The following is a 24,543-nucleotide window of genomic DNA, read 5'->3' as shown; positions in this document are numbered from 1 at the left end:
CCTGCTTTAATTCCCTAAAGCTAAAACATAAGACTTCTGGTTCTAGATGTTACAAGGCAGCATTCTAGCATTAGTGAAATGAATTCATTCACTAAATTATATTAACTATTGACATAAAACACTAAGATATCATAGGCTCACAAGAGAGGTGCTGACAACAACATCACTTACAGCCAGTCGTCGAACACTGACGCTTAGTTCCTTTTGGTCTTTAAAGTTGCTCGTCTGGACTTTATTTAAAGATTCTTCTTTTTCAGTTAACCATGCTTTCAACAAGCACTGCAAATAATACCAAAGTTAGAAATATATTTAGGGAATCATTTGGTAATTCAACTCAATCAAGTTCTAAAATCTCTCATTTTTATGTTACTAGAGGCTTTATCCACATCTGGGAGAAGGATTTCAAACCCCTAAGCCTGAGGCATAAAAAACTCAGAATATCTTTGCTTAAGATATAACCCTTCACAGATTTGCAACTGATCAACCTAAAATTAGCCTCAAACCTGGAAAACAAAACCTAATTCTCAGGAAGGCTGATAGCTCTAAAAGGCTAAATCCAACTATCCAAGTCTGCAAAAGAATCACTTTATAACTCTCTAGATGCAGAGGGAAGGTCAGAGATTTTCTTTTCTCAGTCCCTCTATTAGGGAGAAAAGAGAGAGAAGTCAAGTTACATGGCTTGTAAACTGCAGAGCCAGATCACAGACCCATACCCCAAAGCTGATGGATTCTCCAGGTATCTTGCAGCACAACCTCACTAATGCTCCAGATTCAACAGCAGTTATGATTAGAAAAGGAAGCCTGAGGCTACTCCAAAGTCAATATGAAAATCTTTAAACTTCATTGGCCAACAATGCATGTCTTTTAGACATAAGATATTTAGTAAAGAGATAAATTTGAAGGAGGGATTTTAAAAAATGGCTGCCTTGATATAGTTTTTCCCAAAATGTAGTATTTACCACAGAAACCTTCTTCTATAGATTGAGGGGGGAAATCCTTGGTTCTGTGTTTGGAATCAACTCTTTCTCAAGTTTGATTTATCAGTTTATTTAATAACCATTCTCTGCCTTTATATTTCACCCAGAAAAGGACAAATATTAAGAAAATAATGTAAATCTGAATTCTGTCCTCAATGTAGTAAGAGTTATCACAAAAATACCTGCAGCACCAGATAGAAAACGCAGACACCACAAAGACTGCTTCTAGTTTTGAAACAGTGGGGTAGGGAGAGGAAATTCATAAATGACTTCATGGTCCCTGATGGATATGTCACTGGCAAAGCCCACTGGGATACTGGGAAAAATAAGGTGGAATCTAGGTGACATGGTCTGACCTCTTCTGGGTTTAGTCTAGCTTCACTGGCTTATAGCGGGCAGTGTGCAAAGCCCTCACACCTAACAGGGTGGATTAGTGTTCCCAGAAGGGAGTTACTGTGCCCAGCACCTCAGCTGGGCACCCTATGTGCACAAGTGCTGTGTGGGATGCCTCAGTCCAAGATGGCAGCGACAGGTATAGAGAGGCTGCACATGGCACTGTGATCCGCAGCCCAAGAGCTCTGCCCCTCCCGCCAAGAGGAGCCCTCTAAGTCAGCCCCATCAATGACTGACTGCCAGGGAGAGCACTGACTACAGCGCAAGCTCACTCCTTTCCTTTCTTTCATCAAAGAATAAAATTCTCCTTTGCTTCTGAACCAGACAGTTTCATTCTGTGGGCTCGAATATCACTAGGCAAGAGGGCCCTTGTAGGAGCCAGACTCAAAAAGAGTTGGTAACAGGTGGGGAGAACTTAAAGACAGATAGGCAAAAAGACATTTCAAGGCAGATGCCACACTTAAACAAAAACACAGAGACTAGAAGACTAGTTCACCGTTTCAAAAAGAATGAAAACAGTACAAAACCCATAAGGACTCTACCATGGACCATGCACTGCGAATACAGCACTGAAAGGAAACAGCACTACTCTGCACGGAGAAGAAGGACTACTCTGCACTGAGAAGAAGCACTACTCTGCACTGAGAATAAGCACTACTCTGCACTGAGAAGAAGCACTACTCTGCACGGAGAAGAAGCACTACTCTGCACGGAGAAGAAGCACTGCTCTGCACTGAGAAGAAGCACTACTCTGCACTGAGAAGAAGCACTGCTCTGCACGGAGAAGAAGCACTGCTCTGCACGGAGAAGAAGCACTACTCTGCATGGCCACACGGCCGTGACAGTCTCGGACTGAGCTACAAAGCAGGAATGCAGGATCTGAACACTGAGTACATGAAAGGACAGGGGACAGTTTGGAAAGGTAGGTTAAAGTCAATCACAGAATATCCCGCTGGCCACACTTGGCTCACGCTGGAGAAATTTTGAACTAATTCTCAGAGCCCATTTCTAACTATCTTAAAGCCTCTGCAACTAAGTGAACAACAATCCCTTGAAAGACTGTTTAATTCAGACACAGCTGATTGGTCTTATTCTCTATAACAACAAATTATCAATTAAGTATCAACGCTGGCTTCATTTCTATATTTTAACAAGATTTCTCCTTCCATATCACTAACAGAAGGCCATTCAAAGGTCAGTTTTAAACCTAACATAATAAATGGCCAAAATCCTAGCCACTCTCTACTTTTAAATATTTGTAATTACCAAATTTTGATTCTTTCCGAATTTTAAATTAGTTTAATTCTTTAATTATTTTAAGAAGAGTAACACAATGGTTCCCTAGGAATCAGTCTCCTTACAATCATTAATGAAGTTAAATTTCAATTATTCTATGTGACTTTTTGGCCTGAAGAAAAGATAAGTAAATTTAAGTCTTTTTAAAGCAAAATGTAAATATTTCAGAAATCAGAATCAGGTCTATCATGCAATTCTCAAGAGGAAAATTCTGGTCAAAGATTGAGGGCAGGTGGCAGTAACTTACAATTTACATGGGGACAAACTATGCAACGTGTTTTTTAAGAGTTCTCTCTGCCATCATATTTAGTAAATCACAAACAGCATACATTTGTTTTTATCCCATGAAAAGTATATAGCTGCTTTTTGTGGATGGAAATAAATGGCATTTAAAAGAATCACAGTGGACCCTGGGATGTGGGAACAGAGTATCCGTTTATTTTCTACACCACAACTCTTTGGCATTTCGAAGACGAGTCTTGCTTATTTGTATTCTGTTTTGATGGTTGCTTTTCTGGAAGGATGGAGATGGGCAAAAGGCCACCAATCAGACTGAAAACTCTAAGTGGCAGCTTTGCACCAAAGGTTCATTTTCTATGTTAATCCTTGGTGAAAAAAATTAGCTATGTGTTGAGTCATCGGTGTTGCTAAATATTTTTCTTGTTAATTTCAGCAGTTATTCTGATTAAAAATCACAGGTTTAAAGTTCACAAAGTACTGAGTGGAATCATTTATCATTATGTACTGAGCACAAGCCATACGCTAGGCTGTATGGCTACAAGTTCAAATACATTATCCAACACAAATACAGTAAAAATTATGTCAAGTAAATCCTAAAACTAGCATATCTAAAAACTAATCTAACTAATGAACAAGGTCAAATTGTTATTACAATAGAGCTAATTTATAATGCAATCTCTATGAAGAAACTGCATAATAGACTGAAATCTGACTTTTAACATAACAAATAATTATTTATAAATTTTCCTTTTGAAGAAATATAAGTGATTTATTCAAATGCAATAATTATGTATACAGCTTCGTACCTGTTCTTCCAATAACTCCTGCCACAAAATGTTGATTTCCTGTAACCTATTCCAACGTTCTTCAGTCCATCGGCACACAGCAGTCCAGCGTTCACCGAGTTTCTAGAAAAGGAAAAACCGATCCTTTGTCAACAAAGCCTTAAGGGATAGTTACCACAATCCTTAAAGAAATTCTTGAAATCCATTGTTCTTTAATACAGAGTAGTAATTATGAAAAATATTATGAACATTGCTTTAAATAATACAGATGAATTCTATAAAATTTTAGATAAGACAAACTAATTTCCATAGAATTTAACTATTTCATATTACACAGTTAGAATATGGCACAACTTGAACTCTATCTTGTAACTTTTGACTCCAAACTCCAGCTCTTTTCTTTCATTGTGGCTGTTATATGAGAATTTGACAGTTTCACATATACCTTCAAAATACAGCAAACATATTTACTTTCAAGGCTTCCATTTTTTCAGGCTATAATTATCTTTAAGATAAAATTCAGTGCATGGCTCATTTCTTAACCATTTTTACATGCCAAGACAATCATCATCAGTAGTACCAAAAATTATGAAAAAAAAGTTTTTAACTTATAAAAACTGTTTTGATTTGTTCTGTTTATATTGCATGATATACAGAAAATTCCACCAAACAGCAACAGAATATTATAAGTATTAGCAAGACTAAATAAATAAATTTGATACATTTTTAAAAAATCAATCTTCATGATGACTTTCCCAACTAATTACTTTATTATCACTTTATAAATAATGATTAATAAATTCTGTTTTATTTCTTCATTACTTACCTATGAGCAAGAATTATTTAATGCATTTTATCTTATTTCAATTTTTATTATCAAAATAGGCTTTGTATTGCACAAAAGTAGAGAATGTAGAGCCAGAAGACAGATCTCTCGTCTCTACATGAAAACTCATTGCCTATTTAAACCTCAGGGCCTCCACTCAACCACTATGAATATCCTCACTGTTAAAGTGATAAGACATGAATGCCTACCTCTAAGATTACTGTAAAAACTAAATACTATCACACCAAAATCTCAAAACTACAGGCCAGTTTTAAATGTTGCAAAAGAAAAAGAATTCCATATGTTAATTTATAGTTACTAAAAATCAACTGAAAGTTACTGAAATCATCACCCAGCAACATTATATCAGGTAATCCAAGTTCAAATAAAATACAGCTGACCCTTGAACAATTGGGCGGGTCCACTCATACTTGGATTTTTTTTGATAAGTACATAGGAAAAAATTTTGAAGATTTGTGACAAAAATTTGAAATGAAGATGAACCACACAGCCTAGAAATATCAAAAAAAAAAAAGAAAAAGAAAAAGTTAAGCATTCAGGAATACATAAAATATCTGTAGATATGTATATAACATACAAAATATGTGTTAATGGACTATTTGTTACCAGTACAGCTTCCAGTCAACAATAGGCTATTGCTAGTTAAGGTTTGGGGAAGTAAAAAGTTATACTAGGATTTTCAACTGCTTGAGAGGTCAGTGCCCCAAACCCCACGTGTTTAAGAGTCAGCTGTAGCAAAAACTTTCTTTATAAAGACTTGTAAACATACACCACAGTCACTCAGCAAAAAGCAGCAAGTTGTCAGGGTTCCCAAAACTGATGTTGACATTTACACATTGATCTACTAAAGAAACAGGGATATTAAATCCTACATGACTAAAATTCTCAAACTTGACTTTTTTTTGCATACTTACTGGGCCCCACTCCCAGTGAGGCCCAGAAATATGCATTTGAAGAAATTCATCGAGTGATTCTGAGCAAGAAGTCTGTGGATCATTTGTTGGGATCAGTTCTTGAGCTTCAAAATCTTGTTCATACACTCAAAGGCTGAAGTAAATGAATGATACCTTGGTTCTCCTATAAACTCCCATGCTGTGGAAACCCAGCTGGGAAGTACAACCTAAAGAAGATGGTTTTACTAACCTAAATAAACAGACTGAACATGAAGAATAGGAACAATGTGTAACTGGGGCTCAGACCCCAGGTGCCTTAGCACTATCCTACTTTATAAGTCCTTACCTGTAACTGATCTTCCAAAATAGCTGTAGCACTCTCGCCGCTGTTTTCATCAACAATCACCACCATGTGAGTCAGGGAATTCACTTTCACTTGTTCAGCCTCAAGATCATTTTGCAAACTCTACAGAAAAAATTCAGAGAAACCATTATGTCTACTCTTTCCATTTACATATTTAAAATCTACCCAGTTGTCAATAGCAATTAAGAACACTTAATGAGCCATCCTGTTTAAATGTCCAACCATTAGCCTAAGTGTTCTCCTAAGGAAACAAACCCATTATACATCTTTACATTTCATTATGAACCAAAGCAATTTGAAAATGCAATGTCATAACAGACTGCAAATGTGATGTCATCACTTTTATTATTTTTATTCCAAGTTTTGGCTGAAAGAATAAGAGAAAAGGGGTCACATAATCAAGTTGGGTGCATACAGTAGGAATTAAGAATATAGAATCTTTAAATCAAAAAAGTTCCAAATTTAAATACACAGAGACAGAGATCATTTTATCTAGTACAACACTGTATAAAGCGACATAAGTCAAATGTGATTTGATAGTCAGAAGCTGTTCTGATTCATTACCCAGGAAAGCAACTGGGGTATACAGACAATTTTCTTCCCACCTCTTCCATGGGAAGAGAATGCCAGGTCACAAGACATATATTTAGGTATATAGGTAATTTATTCAAATACTACCAATAGTGTTGTCAAATGCCTTGAGTTTTTGTATTTAATGTATCCTTAAAGCTTAAATTACCCATTTATCTAGTTATTTCATTGAGAAATAAAATTCTTCAAACACTTTGCAGAGAAGCTATTTTACTCTACCTTTCCTTGATTGTGAAAAGTTATCTTCTAAATTTGTGACCTCCCTCATAGCTAAGTTGGTAAAGAATGTGCGTGCAATCTTCTGCCTGCAGGAGACCCCAGTTGGATTCCTGGGTTGGGAAGATCCCCCGGAGAAGGGATAGGCTACCCACTGCAGTATTCTTGAACTTCCCTTGTGGCTCAGCTGGCAAAGAATCCGTCCACAATGCAGGAGACCTGGGTTCGATCTCTGAGTTGAGAAGATCCCCTGGAGAAGGGAAAGGCTACCCACTCCAGTATTCTGGCCTGGAGAATTTCATGGGCTGTACAGTCCATGGGGTCGCAAAGTCGGACACAACTGAGCAACTTTCAGTTTTCAAACCACTCACAAAACTCGTGAATCCTCACCTAGGAAAAGAAGCAATAGCTTTCCTGGCAGGATTATGAACAGATCAATCTGAGGGTTTCCTTATTTTCCAACACGTTGCATTCATGCAATGGACTAGGGTTCTTAACCACTCATGAATGGAAAAAAAAAAAAAAACCTTAAGAATCTTATGAACACTATGTACTTTCATAACAAACCTCTACATACCCATATAAATTTTGACCTGTGCTTTCATCCCTGGCTCAGAAAACCCACATCCCTATGCACTCCACCCTGCAAGCTACTGAATACAAGAGCGCACTGAAGGAGTGTCCCAGCTCTGTGCTAACGATAGACGCCATCAGCCCCTGAGAATTCTAAGTGCTGCTTTTTCATATTTGATAAGGTATAAAAGAAATATGAGCCAGATTTACTTTATGATCTTCCAGCAGCTTTTGCAGGGATTTTAAGTCATCATCCAGGGGGCAAGTTTCCATCTTTTGAATGCGTTCTTCCGTGAGTGTTAACCAGGCGGACAGCTGCTGAAGCTGTTTCCTCTGGAGTTCCATGAGGACATCGTGCAACCTGTCCAAGGGGAACAAAGCATTATCCCCACTCCTTCTTCCCTTTGCAAAGGCAAACACACACTCCAGGCATCAAGGAAATGGGGCAGGGAACACACTCTTGTCTAACCTTTTAAAGCAACATTTAGTCTGTAAATATAGAAACCAGCAAAAAAAAATTATTTTCTTCCTAAACGCAGTCAACTAAATGCACTCCAAAAATGCAAATAACAGCAACCTCTATTTGTATCAGAATCATTGTTTCTTTAATCAGGAATTCCTGCCTATTAAATAGGTGGAAATTACAGTGGAATAGTTTGCTCCTTAACATACAATACATGAAATAAAATGAACCGTACTCTTGAAAAATGTTACAAAATGGAATTCTAGATAAATAAAACATAGCCCTATCTTCAGGTCAGAGTTGATGGTTAGCCAGCTTTAATACTGCAAAGTCCACATAAAATGACTTTGCCCTTTTTTTGCTGATTTCTGTATGGCCACTTTTACCTTTTTATTTGGTTAACATATCAAAGGAGAAATAAAGATCACAAAAATTCCAGCAATGCTACATACAGAAAAGAGTCAAAATTTGACAAGGCAAGTTCTCTGGTTATCTTGTTCCCACAGACATGTAGACTTTTACTTGTGTTAAAGTGGGCAACAGGGACTTTCAGTGGTTAAGACTTCACCTTCTAATGCAGAAGGTAAGGGTTCGATCCCTGCTCAGGGAACTAAGATCCCACAAGCCTTGTGGACAAAAAAACAGAACATAAACAGCAGAAGCAATATTGTAACAAACTCAATAAAGACTTTTTAAAAATTCTTAAAGAAAACAACTAGGCCCCATCTTGCAGCAGTGTTCACTCCCGGGCTTCCACTCACCGGGACTGTCTGTCCATACTTTCGACTCTGAGCGCCTCCCATCTGGCATTCAGCAGGGACATTTGTTCCTGAATCTCAAACTCCTCTTCATCTGTCAGAGTTCCTTGTGTTATCAGTTGGTTTCCTGCCTGCAAGACGTTCCCCACGCTGCTCTGGTGAGCTGTCAGCTCCATCATGAAAGCCTGGGAAGGTACATCATTATGATCTATGAGCTGCTCATTGAAGAAAAGCAAATCTTAATAAATTGTTAATGCCCAAATATCAGTGCTGTGGGGGAAAAAAAAAAAAGTAACCATGCAGACTTCAAATAAAGAAGACTTTGATCCATTTTTTTTTAAGCTCTGAATATTGGAAATAAGCAGCTGACCTAAGGAAAAAGATAAGATCAAAGAGGACCATGTTACATCTGATAACACAAGCTATTTTTATGTCAATGCTGATTATGCTACTGATAGATCATTAACATGGAACTATGAGAAGATATAATAAATAAAACACCATGCTTACCCAAAAGGACTTGCTTAAATAAAATGACCATTTGTATTATTTTCAAACCAAAATAGCAAATAAGACCTGTCAATTAACATAACATCAAAAAACTACTTAATCAAAAGAATTCTTCACATAATCCAATCACTACAATGCAATATATTCCTGAAATAGTAGGAAATTTTCATTATATAAAAGTATACAAGAATACTGGATACAAGTTTGCTTAATCATATAACAAATAAAAATAACCACTTCCTAGGGAGCATTCAAAATTTAAAGACTTGATGTACTGATTAGCCATTTTATGTCTTAACTATAATAATACACTTCCAAAATGAGCAGTACTAAAGCGTTGATTTTTGTCAGTGGCTCCACTGAATCTACAAATTATGGTAAGATCAAAATCGAAAATTTAATTCTAACATAGAGTTAATCACCCATGCCAATTTTATAATGAAGCCCTATTTAAAAATCTTAAGTCCTCCAAAAAAAAAAAAAGTGTAAAGCAGAGATATTACTTTGCCAACAAAGGTCCACCTAGTCAAAGTTATGGTTTTTCCAGTAGTTTTGTATGAATGTGAGAGTTGGACTATAAAGAGAATTGAGTGCCGAAGAATTGATGTTTTTGAACTGTGGTGTTGGGGAGATCCAACCAATTCATCCTAAAGGAAATCAGTCCTGAACATTCATTAGAAGGACTGATGCTGAAGCTGAAGCTCCAATACCTTGGCCACCTGATGCGAAGAACTGACTCATTTGAAAAGACTCTGATGCTGGGAAAGATTGAAAGCAGGAGGAGAAAGGAATGACAGAGGATGAAATGGTTGGATGGCATCACCGACTCAATGGCCATGAGTTTGAGCAAGCTCCGGGAATTGGTGATGGACAGGGAGGCCTGGCGTCCTGCAGTCCATGGGGTCACAAAGAGTCAGACACGACTGAGCAACTAAACTGAACTGAACTGAAGTCCTCAAATAATGCCATGAAATTTCTGTGGAGCAGAATTCAGTAAACATTATACATCAGGGTGCATCTCCTGATTAAGACACAGGCACCATGGCTCATCAGCTACAGATGACTTACTTCATGGGTTGCAAACTGGTCTTTGACTTCTTCCACATCATCAGAAATGTCATCCTGCTCCTGAAAAGTGTCCTCGGCAGAAAGCAGCCAGGTCAGCACTTCCTCCAGTGCTATCTGATAGCTGTCTAGATCCATATCAACCTCCGTGACTGTGCTGGGGGTTTCAGCTCGGGGACTCTCTTGCTCCTCCTCTGGTGCCGAGCTCTATAAAAACAAATCCAAGAAAATCCACAAGCATCGTGAAGACCAGAAGGTGTTCAACAAAGGCACACTGGATGGAGACCCAAGGTAAACACCACTGGGTCTTAAGGCATCCATTGGAGTCTCAGGAGCTGAGTGAGCAATGCTGTGAACTAGTCAGAAAGCATTTATTCATGCCAGGATGGCAAAGAGTACAAAAGCGGTATCACTCATGGATTCTATACTCAGACATACTCTAATATAGCTGTTGGTGCTGTTCAATCGCTCAGTCCTGTCCAACTTTTTGAGACCCCATGGACTGCAGCACACTAGGCTTCCCTGTCCTTCACTATCTCCCAGAGTATGTAGTTGGGAAGAGACAAATAACCCACATGAATCACTTCTGAACAAAAATAAAAAGGCTCTTAACAAAGTTATAAATTCCATGGGTCTAACAAGGGATGTCATTTGAATTCATCAAGGGATAGATCAGGACGTTTCACAGAGGATCTGGAACATGTTGGACCTTGAAAGGGTAGATGTCATTTAAAGAGAGCAATTAGAACCCTTGTTAAATTGCTTTTACTGAATAGCATTTTAGCATTGCATTTTAGACACTAAAAGACAGCCATACATATATAGGCTACTGTACGGATGATATTTTTCTGAGGCAGTAGCCCTCTAGTTTACTAGCTGGCTTTTTTTGTTTGTTTTTTTAGAGCATGTGGAATAAGTTATTCCAAGCTCCTTCTAAGCAATGAAGTATTTTCTTATATACTTCAGAATTGTACAACCAAACTAACCACCTATCTCATTCACTAGTTCCCTACCAGAGCAAAGTTCTTTAAAATTTGCCTACAGCCTGTCTCTACCTTTTCACTTCTCATCCACAATTTTCATGTATCTGAAACATACCAAAATGTATAGAAAACAACATAAGAAAAGCTCATGTATTTAACAACTGCTTTTGTTAACACTCCCTTCCATGCTGATCAGAGTGGTCCTGACCACACACCTGGAAAGTATTTTGCCACTGTTACCAGTAACCTTCTCAATGACAAATCCATTCTTCAGCATCATCTTCAGGATTATCATGTAATGAACACAAAACCAGAACATATTTTATAACCACAGTGCTAGAACAACATACATAAACCAGAACTGTTTAAAGCAAACTCAGAAGTCTGGTCACCTTCTGTTTCTTAAGGTCTCAGTGGCATTCTATACATCTGACCTGTCCCCACCCTCTCGAAGTTCTCCTTTCCCTGCTTTAATAACACTGCCTTGGTTTTTCTCCTAGTTCAAAAGCATTTGCCAACATGTAAGTAATGAAGCTCCTCAAAATTAAGTCCCAGGCCCTTTTTTAATTCTCTTTATGTACTTTGCCTGCAAGGCTTCATCCATTGCTATTAGATTTCAAGAACCTTCTATTAATATATCCTATTACCTTTATATTTCTCATCCCAAACTCCTATGTCCCACCTTCCTTAACATTTCCACTTCAATTCTTCATAGGCATATCAAGCCTTGTCGATCTTTAAACCCTTCATTTTTTCCCCCCAAACCTCTCCGGGCTTCCCATTTCTGTAAATGGCTCCTCCGTGCACTTAACTAACTCCTCCAGGTAAACACCAGGGGGCCAGACGTGGTTCCTCTTTTTCTTTCCCCTCCTACATTTAATATGGATAAGTAATTCCTACCTTCAAAATTTATCTCAAACCCATCCAGGTCTTTCCATCTTCACAACTGTCATTTGATCTCAGGACTACAACAGCCTGATCACCAGTGTCTTCAGTTCCCTATTACTATCCAAACTTCTACCTCTACCATCCACTTCTCACAGAGCAGCCGGAATGATGTTTGGAAAATGCAATTATATCCTAAGACTTCTCTGCTTAAAATCTTTCACTGCTTCCTCAATGCTCTTAAGATACAATTGAAAATTCTTAACATAGTTTGTAAAAATACTGTGACAGCGAGAAACAGAGTGTGTGTGTGTGTGTGTAGGGCCGGATTTCAATTAGGTTAATCAGGGAAGTCCTTTCTGAAAAAGTTCCATTGAAACTGGGGAAAGATGGGAAGCTTGCCATGCAAACAGTGGGTGGAGGAGCGTTTCATGGAGATCAGCCCACAGGTACAAGAATCTGGGGGAAGGAGAGAAGTCCACCACGACTGGAGTACACTGGCCTGAGATGAGTTGGGGCAGTGGGCTGGGCCTTGTAAACTACAAGAGGAGATGAGGTCTTTAACAAGTATGAGAAAGCAAGTAAGAAAAGTAAACACACCCCAAGATATTTTGAAGGAAGAATCCAAAGGAACACAGTAAATGACATGCAGGAGCTAAAAACAGTGAATCGGTGAGCCCATAGATGCAACACTGGATAATTAGGAGACAGATGATACCAAAGAGAGAGAAGGAAAAATGAGTTAAGTCCTGGACCTAAAACTCTGAAACTGGAAAGCCAGCATAATCCTGGAGATCATGTAGTACCAAACCTCCATAATCTAATGAAGATATCTGAGAACTAGGAAACTTAGTGACCAGCTAAAGGTTATTAAGATAGGCACTAGGATCTATGAGGTGGAAAATGGAAGGCGTTATCTAACTGCAAGTGTTCAGAAGGTATTCATTCAAATACAAGAGGAGATTTTTGACTGAGAGATCAATTTCAAGAGAAATTCAGGAATGATTTACTGATCACCTAATGCTCTAAGCACATATCTGTAGAAAGAGAAAGAGAGGAAGGCGGGCTATTAGCATTCATTGAAAAGTAAAAGATAGCAAGATAGGTCAAAGACTAGATGATTACAACTTGACCACATCATATTTCTTTCGTTAACTTAATTCAACTTCTAAGGCATTAATGAAAGCATGCAAATGAAGCGTTTAATATCAATATACTGCTCTTTTTTATTATTCAGTTATACATACACATGTATCTGGGCTTCCCTGGTAGCTCAGACAGTAAAAGAAGCCACCTGCAATGCAGGAAATCTGGGTTTAATCCCTAGGTTGGAAAGTCGTCCTGGAGAAGGGAATGGGAACCCACTCCAGTATTCTTGCCTGGAGAATCCGTGGACAAAGGAGCCTGGTGGGCTCCAGTCTATGGTGTCATAAAGAGTCAGACACGTCTGAGCAACTAACACATACACACACATATACACACACACACGTATCTATAGTCTTTCTAAAATTCTTTTCCCAGTTAGATTGTTAGTGAATATTGAGCAGAGTTCCCTGTGCTAGACAGTAGGTTATCCATTTTAAATACAGTAGTGTGTACATGTCAATCCCAAACTCCCTAACACACTTGCTCTTAATCAAACAGCATGTTTATGCAAAAGCATAATTATCTCAGACCCTAACTCCAGCCTTGCTATATGAAACATATTTTTTCCCTTTTAAAAAGTAAAATCACTAAAGTTGTGGTTTTCCGTCACATGCACATGATGGAGACAGCATGCTAACTGATAAACTGAAGCTCTGATGCTGAGAAACCAACATCTTCTCAGTCAAGAAAAAAATCCTCAGAATTCTCTTACCTATTACCTTACAAAAAACAACACGGCAAGTCAAATATAATAGCGAAAGTTTACCTGTACCTGTATGTTAATTTCTCCTTCTTCACATTCTTTCTTATATTTCCTTGGGAGTGTTTCTACCTCACGGATGGCATCTATAGTGACTTGCTGAGGTAGCACTTCAAACAAAGACGTTAAGTACATAATTATGGATTTCTTGTCAGGAAGCTGAACGGCAACATCTAATAGTAAAAGAAAATAAGAGCCAGCTTAAATTAGATGTCCAAAGTATGTGAATTACTCAATATTAGCCATAAAATAACTGTCCTTAGTGCCCATAAACAATACTAGTTATACTATCTTCGCAATACCACAGCTTGGTAACTTTCATATAATATATGAGACACAGGTAAAGATAATTACCTATGGATTTTTGTGCAATATCCCATTTCTTAAAAATCTTCTCTAAAAGTTTCCCCCACAGGCTGAAAGATAAGCTACCATTTAAGGTAATGTCACAGATTTCATTCATATTATGAAAATAAGTCTAGACTTCAGTCTTGCAACATTCGTAAGTAAAGTTTTCACATCGTATATAAGAAGCTCGTTCATACAAAAAACACATTTTAATGAAATGAACCAAACACTAAATTGTTCATCTAAGAATTTTGTTTTCCTAAAACATTAAATCTTATGCTGGTATTTATTAACTATTCTTCTGTGATGTAATTAAATTTCCTCCTGAAGGATCCTAGAAATTGTTAAGCACAAAAGTATTATGTCTATAATACAAAGTCGTGTACCATATTTCAAAAGGAAAAGCACTTCCTTAACTCTCACAATTCTTTCTACAAAGAGAGAACAACAACAACAAACAAACAAACAAACGAAAATACTGCATTTCAAGTATTCAATAAAATTGTAAAGCAAAACCAAGGTTGAAATTAAACACTGAACAATACCTTCAGGATCTAATAGCTTTTCAATTCCCAAATAAGTTTGAGCCTTGCTGAAGGCATGTTCAAGTCTCTCAGTTGGGGACATTTTGACAACTCTATCCCAGCTGAAGAGATCAGGTCTGAAATTAGCATGCAAATAAAATTCAGTGATGATGAAATACATGGGGAAAAAGTTGTTACTGTTGTAATCATATACATTTCAGTTTTTTACTTTTTTATTTGTGACTATAAATTTAAAAGTTTATCTTGTATATCCCAAAAGCTTGTCAGATATATAATACTTTATAAAATAATCTATAAATATGAAAATGACAGGTAAAACATTCTAAGATTTTTGTATTGGTTAAATATGCTGTTAAAATTCTGGAGTAGCCACTGAATGACTAGAAATGATACAATATTTTCCAAATAGTGAAAGAAAGAAAAAAAAAAGGAGGAAAAACCCACAAGAAGACAAGAAGAAAAAGTAAGAAAATGAGCTCAAAATAAATTAAAGAATGAGCTTCTGTAAATACATCAGTTATCACAATAATGTTAATGGACTAAAATCTCTGATTAAAAGACCAAGATTAGCAGAATAGAAAATCCAGCTCTAATCACTTCACAGGATATTTCTAAGGCAAAAATCCCTAAGAGAATTTCCATCCACTCTGCTCCATAGAGCTATTGTTTAGTATTTCATTTCTATCGTGATTTTCTTTTAATCCCACAAATTGGACATTACTGTCACCCTGACTGCTTAAAAGTTGATCATTTTCTTTGTGCTCTATCTGCTCTTGCACCTTGGACCAACCTACCTTTCTGAGATTTGCCTCCATCACCCCACCCCCAGTTTCCTCTCTGACTCCATCTCCTGTTACACTCCTTACTCACACCCCTGCACCCAGGGACCTCCCGCATGCCAGGTAATTCCTCTCATCTTGCATGATAGGTTTTTCTTCGGCAATGTTTACCACTTCTATATGCCACACAACTTACATTTCCTTTTTTTTTTTTTAATTGCCTGCTTCCCTCTATTTGAACATTAATTCCAAGAAGGAGGACTGGGATTTTTGCTTGCTTTTTATCTCTGTTCTACGTCCTATGCCTAGCACACAGAAGATACTCCATACATTTTTGTTCAGTCAAGCAATAGATAGAAAAATGTTTTAGCTACAATTCAAGTTTTCTGGCAGCATCTCTTAACCAACTAGAAACAGAGGACAATTTCCTTAAACTGATTCAGGAGATGAAGACTGGGGTTTTTTTAATCAGATAAAAGGTATATGAAAAAAAAAAACTACAGCAAATTACAGCATTATGGTAAAACATTAACGAACAAGACATTCTGTCTCAGTACTACCAATTTAGATCAATATTATACTGAAGGACAAGGCACAAATAAAGGGGAAAGAGAAGAGGAGGGAAAGAAAGAGGAAAGGAGGGAAGGAGAGAAAAATTATTATAATTCATGAAAAAAACCTATAGTAACAAAATAAAACCTACAATAACAAATTTGAAATTTATCAGAATTTAATAATCTTCTAGATATAAGCCATAGAAAAGTCAACTGCATTTTTATATATCAGTAAAGAACATACAGGAAATAAAACTTGAGACAATAAATAATTTACAAGAGGGATAAAACCCATAACAAATTTTGCCTTTCGCAATTAAATTCTTGCTGCATCTGGAATTTATTGGGGATATGGTGATGCAGGGATCCAATTCATGCGTTTCTACTTATTCCATACCATCTATTAATCTGCAGCATTGGCTCAGTTGTAGATCAGAATGGAGCTATTTCTGAGCTATTTATTCCCTTAGGTTGAACCACATGAAACTGCCATTCTTACGTGTCAAAAACAGTCAAATATTGGCAATTTCTTATGCTTCAGCTTATTATTACATTGTACTTTATTTGTAGTGCTATATAGTCTCAATTAATATAGCTTCATAATTAGTCTTACTTTCTGTTTGGAAAGTACTTTAGCCTGTCTCTTCTTCAAGAGTGAAGTGGCTCCTTTTGATCCCTTGGTCTTTTATTATAGAATCAGACTCTGATCACAAGTTTCATGAAAAAAAAAATCATTTATCTATTTTTAATTGGGATTGCACTAAATTTATAGTTTTTTCTTTTAGCAGAAGGCTGAAAAGTATCACAATTCTTTGTGTATATCACTGGTGTAGTGCGGAATGAGTGGGCTTGAACTATGTGAATTATTTTACTTTTTTTAACTTACAAATATGTACAAGAAATCATGGGTTTTGTACACTGTGGCATTTAAGTCCTATGGAAACAAAATGTGATGGGTGGGTTTTTTTCTATGATATTTCTTTTTTTTATGTTTTCAGAGAGCATGTACAGAGGAGAGAGTGGTCGTGGGAAGGGACCTTAGGAGGGATTAAGTAGGGAGAGACAGAAAGGATGTACAGATTTGTACAAATCTGCACAGCTAAGAAGAATCACATCTCACTTATGTCGGTGGAGCACGGCATTAAAGGCAAGCCCATCTGTCCAGCTGGTGGTGAAGTTGAGGACGTTGACCTGACTGTATGGCCTCGTGGACTGGCGCACCCAGCTCAGCAGGATCTTCTCGCTGTTCGTCTGCTGCAGGTCTGACATGATATCCTTCATGACATCTTTCACCTGTTCAAATGAAACAACACCTGCCAATAACTCCAAGTAGTAACTAGAACCAAGTCCTTGAATAAGGAACGCTATATTCATGAACCACTGGGCCAGGCCAATGGTATTCATTTTATTTCAAAAGTTTCCTTTAAACACTGGAAACCATTTTAACATATAATGATTTAAACATTTTAACAGTAATGATTTTGCTTCAGAGGTCATTTTAACCTCACCTTTACATATCATGGCATTTTCTATATCTTAGCAATATTTTTAATACATTTGGTTACAGTGAACATTAATTTCGTAGCCACAAAAAAATTTTAAAACTATACATTTGCAAACATCTTTTAACAGGAGGAAAACTCAATTTTTATTTTCTACAGAAATGAGAAAGAAGGGAAGAATTTGGTTGACTACGAAATCCAAGAATGAATTGCATTTCCTGATGGCAGTAACAATTAAAATCTAGAAATAACATTTTATGTTATTATTCTAAATTAATACATATGTTTTAAGGAAGTGTTCAAATAATGGTGTGGACATTAAAAAAAACATACACAAGAGCCAACTTAAAGGGGCTTATAAAATAAATAATGATAGTGAAAGATCATAACCTACTAAATAAGTAAAAATCCATCAGTGTGCACAGATATATAAATGAATAGATAGACAGATACAGAGAAACGAGAGACAAGGGAAAGCTCTTCCTCACAAGTGGAAAGATAATTAACAAATGTAGAAGAAATGAAATTAGAAAATCACTTTGCCAAGCACCATAGTAATAACTGATGGCTCAGTGGTAAAGAATCCGCTTGCCAGTGCAGGAGACATTGGTTCAGTCTTTGGGTCGGAAGGATCCCCTAGAGAAAGAAACGGCAACCCGCTCCAGTATTCTTGCCTTGGAAATCCTATAGACAGAGGAGCCTGGCAGGCTACAGTCCATGGGGTCACAAAAGAGGGACATGACATAGCGACTAAACAACAACAACAACTACGAATGGATTTTAAAAAATACGGACAAAAGTTTAATAAGTAGCTGAATATTTACAAAGTCTCAAAATATATCTCCACAAGATACTTTTCAATAGCAAAGGGCAGTCACCTTACAGTGGAGACACAGGCAGAGTTCACCTTACCCAAATGATGAGTTAATACAGCCGGAAAAAAAATACCAGACAGCATGTGCTTTGTGATATGGTATATTAAGAAAAACTCAGCAACATTTTTGTGGCATTTATCCCACAAATGAATAACCTAAATCTAATCATGAGGAAATATCTGTCAAACCCACAAGGAAGAACATTCTACAAAATAACTATCCAGTACTCTTCAAAAACGTAATATCACACAGTGCAAAGAAATACTCAGAAATTATGCCAGATTAAAGATGACTAAAACGACAAGAAAAAATAATGTAATTCATAATCCTGTATTCTTTTCTCTAAATGATATTATTGGGGCAATTGACAAAATCTCCATCAGATCTCTAGATCACATAATTATTTTGTTTCAATATTATCTTCCTGATTTTACTAATTATATAGTATTTGTTAGGGTATAGTATAATAATTGTATAATGATTAATATTAGCATTATAAATATTATAAAAATGTATAAATATATTTATAACAATATATAAATATTACATATTTGATATTTTATATTATTTTAATATATTGTAGTTATATAGGAAAACTTCTTGTTTTTAGAAAAATAATTTGCTTTTACAAAATACACACTTAACTATTTAGTGAAAGAGGGACAGAGAGAGAAAACACAAAAATACAAATAGCTGTTAACATTTGGAAAATCTGAGTGAAAGGTATCCAGGAATTCTTTGAGTTATTTTTGCAATGCTTCTATAAGCCTGGGATTTTTAAAATTTAATATTTAAAAAATAGATACTTTTTCTCTATGCCAGGAAAATAGAGCAGTTTGTCAGGCTTTTCATTCCAAATAAGTTGAATTGTATCCTTTCTCCAAATTCGTATGTTGAAATCCTAACCCCCAGCACCTCACCATAGGGATGTATTTAGAAATAGAATCTGTAAAGAAGTAGTTAAGGTAAAATGAGATCACATGAGTTAGCCCTAATCCAGTATGACTGGTATCTTGGAATAAGCAAAGATTAGGACACAGATATACACAGACCACATGAGAAGACAAGAAGAAGGTAGCCACCTACCAATAAAGAAGAAACCAACCTTGCTGACACCTAGATCTCCAATTTCTAGCCTCCAGAATTGTGAAAAAACAAATTTCTATTGTTGAAGCCACCCAGTTTGTGGTACCCTGTGGTAGCTCTAAGAAACTAATACACATATGATCCATTCCCAATTCCTATTAAGAAGTAATTGAAAATTTCCCCACCTGCCAGTGCAAAATGATGCTCCAAAGTAATCCTAAAGTCAGTTTGTGATTTCCATCTACAATGTCCGTTCCTCCTATATTCACTAAATCCACCTAGTAAAATGAAAAAATAACTTTTAAGACAACTTTTCTACAGAAACCCAGGTTTTTGGTTTAGCACATTTGGACAACAATATAAGTAAATGATAAGAAAATTTTCACTTTAGAGAGTCAGGTAAACCAAAGTCACAAAAATGTATTACTTAAATAATAGATCAATATAGTAATCACAAAAAAGCACAACCATTCCTTCACTCATAGAAAAGGTTCAATACCTCTCATATGAGAAATGTTTCTAAAAATCGGTTGACACCGCTGCCCAGAGCAGGTGGCTGGTTTCGTAATAAATCATCCCAATGGCATCAAAGGACAAACTTACATTATTCTGATGTAAAACCTGCAGCACTCTGTTGACATTATTTAAAGCGTGCACCCTTGTGGAGCCACGTTCCTTCGGCTGGAAAGCAAAACACAAAAGCAAATGAGACAGTGTCCCTCCATGTTGCTGTCAATCATTGACATTGAGAGGCACGTGAAACAGCAACTCAGCCTACAGATCCACTCTGTGCTAGGAGCCCACGCTGGGTTCTCGGGCCACCATGGAGGCCAGCACTGACAGAATGCAAATCCTCCCACAAATAGCATCCTAAGATAGTGGTTCCTTAGCATGCCTGAACACGGAATTCCCTAGGGATCTTGCCAAAACACCAATGCTGTGTCCAATCCCACTCCCTATGATTGTGTTTTAATGAGCCTTGAGTGTAGTCTGGTTTGGGAATTTGTACAAGATTTCCCTGGTGATTCTAAGGTACAAACAAGCTTGGGAACCAATGCTCCACCAGGGAAAAAGCTTATTCTGTCTCAATTGGGCTGAAGGCACAAAGATTTAGAAGTTACGTCACCTCCACCTGCACTAGTGTAGACAGAGCAGAGAGGATTCAGAGGTGCTATACTAGGATCCAGATAGCATCACGAGGGCCCGCTGGGAAGGCCAGAATTGCCAACTGGGCCAAGGTGACCTGGGAGGCTTCTTTCTGCCTCACTGGCCAGGGAATCTTATCTAAGAAAGGGATCAGTTTCTCCAGTAGGTGCCTGCCCACCATCTGGTGCAAAGGTAGAGTGTAACATCCCACACTCTAGCAAGAAAGAAATTCATCTTCAGAAGTGCATCTCTCTGTACCTTTTATAGTAATTCTACCTCTAGTGTCAAAGTTTGTACCCATAAAATGCATCCTGTTCATTGGCAAACTTACTTCTGTGTGAGTATTAGGTACCGTGCACCTAAAGTAATAGAGTTGGATTTGATGATGAAACAAACATGAAGAGAATACGGAAAATCTGCATAAAAATAGATGTCATCAGTTTTGATAACTTTTTTTTAACCATTTGTTAAATAACATTAAACATATTTGTCTCTACTTTCCACTATTCAGAATATCATACCTTCTTTACACATCCATCCTTCTTTGTAATTCTCTACTGCCTGAGAGCAATAAAAATAAAGAGTAATTTTTTGGATAAAAATAGAGTCCTCAATAAAGCCTAAATATAGCTCCATCAAAAAATTCATTAAAACCCTTTTTTTATGTTCCTATATCAGCTTTTACATTGTAAGGACCCCCAGAGGGTCTTCAAGTATCAGCTATAAGAGATACTCCATTAGACTGGTTCTAGAAGATAACATCTCTCACCAGTGAGGTTCCTGTGAGGCCTTCTAGAAGATCCAATAGCTTCCTTCCATCCTTGAGGTCTGTGAACATATCACTGATGGGTGGTTTTCCACTCTGTAAAAGAAAAGTACAATATCAACAGCAGAAATTTCACACATAAATTGCAACTTTTTTTTTTCAGTTACAAGCCTGGGTGATCAGCAGACAATACAAATTTGCCTTGTATGGAAAAAAAGCACAAAGAACCTTGAATTCTATAACAAATGTTATAAGTTGAAAGATATAAACTGCATTATTTCTTAGAAAAGGAGTAAATAAAACTGTGGTTAATATCAATATGCTTTGACTATGGTAAATATGGTTGACCATTGAACAACACAGTTTAAATCCTACAGGTCCACTTACAGGTGGATTTTTTTTTTTTTTTTTTAGTAGCAGATACTACAATTTGGCAATAAGGAGTTCATGATCTGAGCCACAGTCAGCTCCCAGTCTTGTTTTTGCTGACTGTATAGAGCTTCTCCATCTTTGGCTGCAAAGAATGTAATCAATCTGATTTCGCTGTTGACCATCTGGTGACATCCATGTGTAGAGTCTTCTCTTGTGTTGTTGGAAGAGGGTGTTTGCTATGATCAGTGTGTTCTCTTGACAAAACTCTATTATTAGCCTTTGCCCTGCGTCATTCCATAATCCAAGGTCAAATTTGCCTGTTACTCCAGGTGTTTCTTGACTTCCTACTTTTGCATACCAGTCCCTTATAATGAAAACGGACATCTTTTTTGGGTGTTAGTTCGAAAAGGTCTTGTAGGTCTTCATAGAACCATTCAACTTCAGCTTCTTCAGGGTTACTGGTTGGGGCATAGGCTTGGATTACCATGATATTGAATGGTTTGCCTTGGAAACAGAGATCATTCTGTCATTTTTGAGATTGCATCCAAGTACTGCATTTTGGACTCTTTTGTTGACCATGATGGCTACTCCATTTCTTCCAAGGGATTCCTACCCACAGTAGAAGACATAATGGTCCCATCACTTCATGGGAAATAGATGGGGAAACAGTGGAAACTGTGTCAGACTTTATTTTGGGGGGCTCCAAAATCACTGCAGATGGTGATTGCAGCTATGAAATTAAAAGACACTTACTCCTTGGAAGGAAAGTTATGACCAACCTAGATAGCATTTTAAAAAGCAGAGACATTACTTTGCAAACAAAGGTCCATCTAGTCAAGGCTATGGTTTTTCCAGTGGTCATGTATGGATGTGAGAATCGGACTGTGAAGAAAGCTGAGCACTGAAGAATTGATGCTTTTGAACTGTGGGGCTGGAGAAGACTCTTGAGATTCAACCAGTCCATCCTAAAGGAAACCAGGTCTGGGTGTTCATTGGAAGGACTGATGCTAAGGCTGAAACGTCAACACTTTGGTCACCTCATGTGAAGAGTTAACTCATTGGAAAAGACTATGATCCTGGAAACGATTGGGGGCAGAAGGAGAGGGGGACGACAGAGGATGAGATGGCTGGATGGCATCACGGACTCGATGGACATGAGTTTGGGTGAACTCCGGGAGTTGGTGATGGACAGGGAGGCCTGGTGTGCTGCGATTCATGGGGTCGCAAAGAGTCGGACACGACTGAGCGACTGAACTGAACTGAAATACTACAATATTATATGATCCATGGTTGGTTGAATTCACTGATATGGAACTGGGACAGGAGAGAGCTAATTAAATTATTTGTGGGTTTTCAATTCTGCAGCATCAGCACGTATAATACCCCATGCTGTTCAAGAGTCTGGTGTATTCCTGAGAAGGAAGAGGTGTTAAAAATATAAGTCAGCATAGAACACCTGGGTGCAGAGACCAAAGAAAACAGCGTATTCCTCTTCCAGCTCTACACTTCACATTCTCAGTATAACCGTGGCTTTCGCTATTTCCATTCATGGAAGCAGGTCATGTCGTCATCAATTTCAGCTCTCCAATTCACTCTCTGGTGCTTGGTCTGTGCTTGGTCTGTATTTCTAGCTACTAACTTCTGAATGATTAGGATATTTTTGGCTCTCTGTCTAAACTCAGTATGAGTCCTGTATTTTAAATGACAAAACTTACATAATTTCTAAACTCTTTGTTTCTGATGTTGTTAGTTGCTCAGTCGTGTTCGACTCTTTGCAACCCCGTGGACTGTAGCCTACTAGGCTCCTCTGTCCATGGGATTTTCCAGGCAAGAATACTGGAGTGGGTTGTCATTTCCCATTCTTGGGGATCTTCCCAACTGAGGGATCAAAGCTGGGTCTCCTGCACTGAAGGCAGATTCTTTACCATCAAGCCACAGAGAAGCATGAAGTTCCCCTGATGAATATATTCTATTATCTAATGCCAGAAAATCCAAGTTCATTCACAGATAGACGTTGTCTTTGTGTGACATCATAGTTGTATGCAACAGGACAATTACTCATGGAAAATCTCAATATGACCATTAACTAAGTAGTGAACCTAAATCACCAACTTAACTGTCTTCTAAATCACAGGTTATTATAAAAATCAAAAAATTAATATTAGGTTCAAAGGTTATAAAGCACAGTATAATAAATGTTTCATAATTATGTTGAATCAAATTATTCTCTTTCAGCATGAAATCTCCAGAGATTAACAGTCTTAGTTCTTATCAGTAATAAAGATATTTTATAACCATTAATTATTGTATCTTCATTATTCTTCACTTTAAAAAACATGAAATCATATGAAACAGAATTATACTGAGCTTGACATGGATAAGCGGGAAGGAAACCATTCTGAAGTTTCCTAAACTTTGCATTTTCCCTTTTTTCCCTCTCCTCTTGATTTCTTATGATTTTGATTACATATAACATATACTCAACCAATGGTTTTTATCAGGTGGCTTTTCCATAGTTCACATATTCTAAATGAAGGGAGGTATGGTAAAGTCTTCACCACAGAATCGGTAAAGAATAAACTATCATGTATTTATATCTGAGACAAAGCTGCTTTTTTATTTCCAGCTACCACTGTGTTAGCAGCAATGATGTCAGAAACACATAGATGATCTCCATCTATCACATAATATAAAGATTTGCGTGATGCAGGAGGCCAGATCCAGAGGCAATACCCTGGGGCAGAGCAGGAAAGATTCCTGCACGTTAAAGATTTCTTGGGACCGTTCCATGTTTCCAATGCGGAGGTATGGGTTAGATCCCTGGC

At 37.3% G+C, this 24,543-nt stretch overlaps 1 protein-coding gene across 1 annotated transcript in view; it reads right to left on the bottom strand.

Annotated features, from left to right (window-relative positions):
* Nucleotides 1-24,543, bottom strand: part of UTRN (utrophin) — a 543,338-nt gene that overhangs the window by 394,884 nt on the left and 123,911 nt on the right. The window contains exons 3-14 of the mRNA XM_052646047.1: nt 21,350-21,442; nt 20,038-20,115; nt 19,620-19,712; nt 17,092-17,264; nt 14,639-14,754; nt 13,758-13,918; nt 9,975-10,178; nt 8,400-8,581; nt 7,386-7,536; nt 5,778-5,897; nt 3,713-3,814; nt 172-279 (exon numbers count right to left, since the gene is read on the bottom strand). Of these exons, the coding sequence (XP_052502007.1) occupies nt 172-279; nt 3,713-3,814; nt 5,778-5,897; nt 7,386-7,536; nt 8,400-8,581; nt 9,975-10,178; nt 13,758-13,918; nt 14,639-14,754; nt 17,092-17,264; nt 19,620-19,712; nt 20,038-20,115; nt 21,350-21,442 (1,581 nt within the window). The remainder of the gene's footprint in view (nt 1-171; nt 280-3,712; nt 3,815-5,777; nt 5,898-7,385; nt 7,537-8,399; nt 8,582-9,974; nt 10,179-13,757; nt 13,919-14,638; nt 14,755-17,091; nt 17,265-19,619; nt 19,713-20,037; nt 20,116-21,349; nt 21,443-24,543) is intronic.

The sequence above is a fragment of the Budorcas taxicolor genome, chromosome 9 (genome assembly GCF_023091745.1).
Source record: "Budorcas taxicolor isolate Tak-1 chromosome 9, Takin1.1, whole genome shotgun sequence".
NCBI lineage: Eukaryota > Metazoa > Chordata > Mammalia > Artiodactyla > Bovidae > Budorcas > Budorcas taxicolor.
Note: the sequence above shows the minus strand (reverse complement) of the source record. Positions and strands in the feature narration are given on the sequence as shown.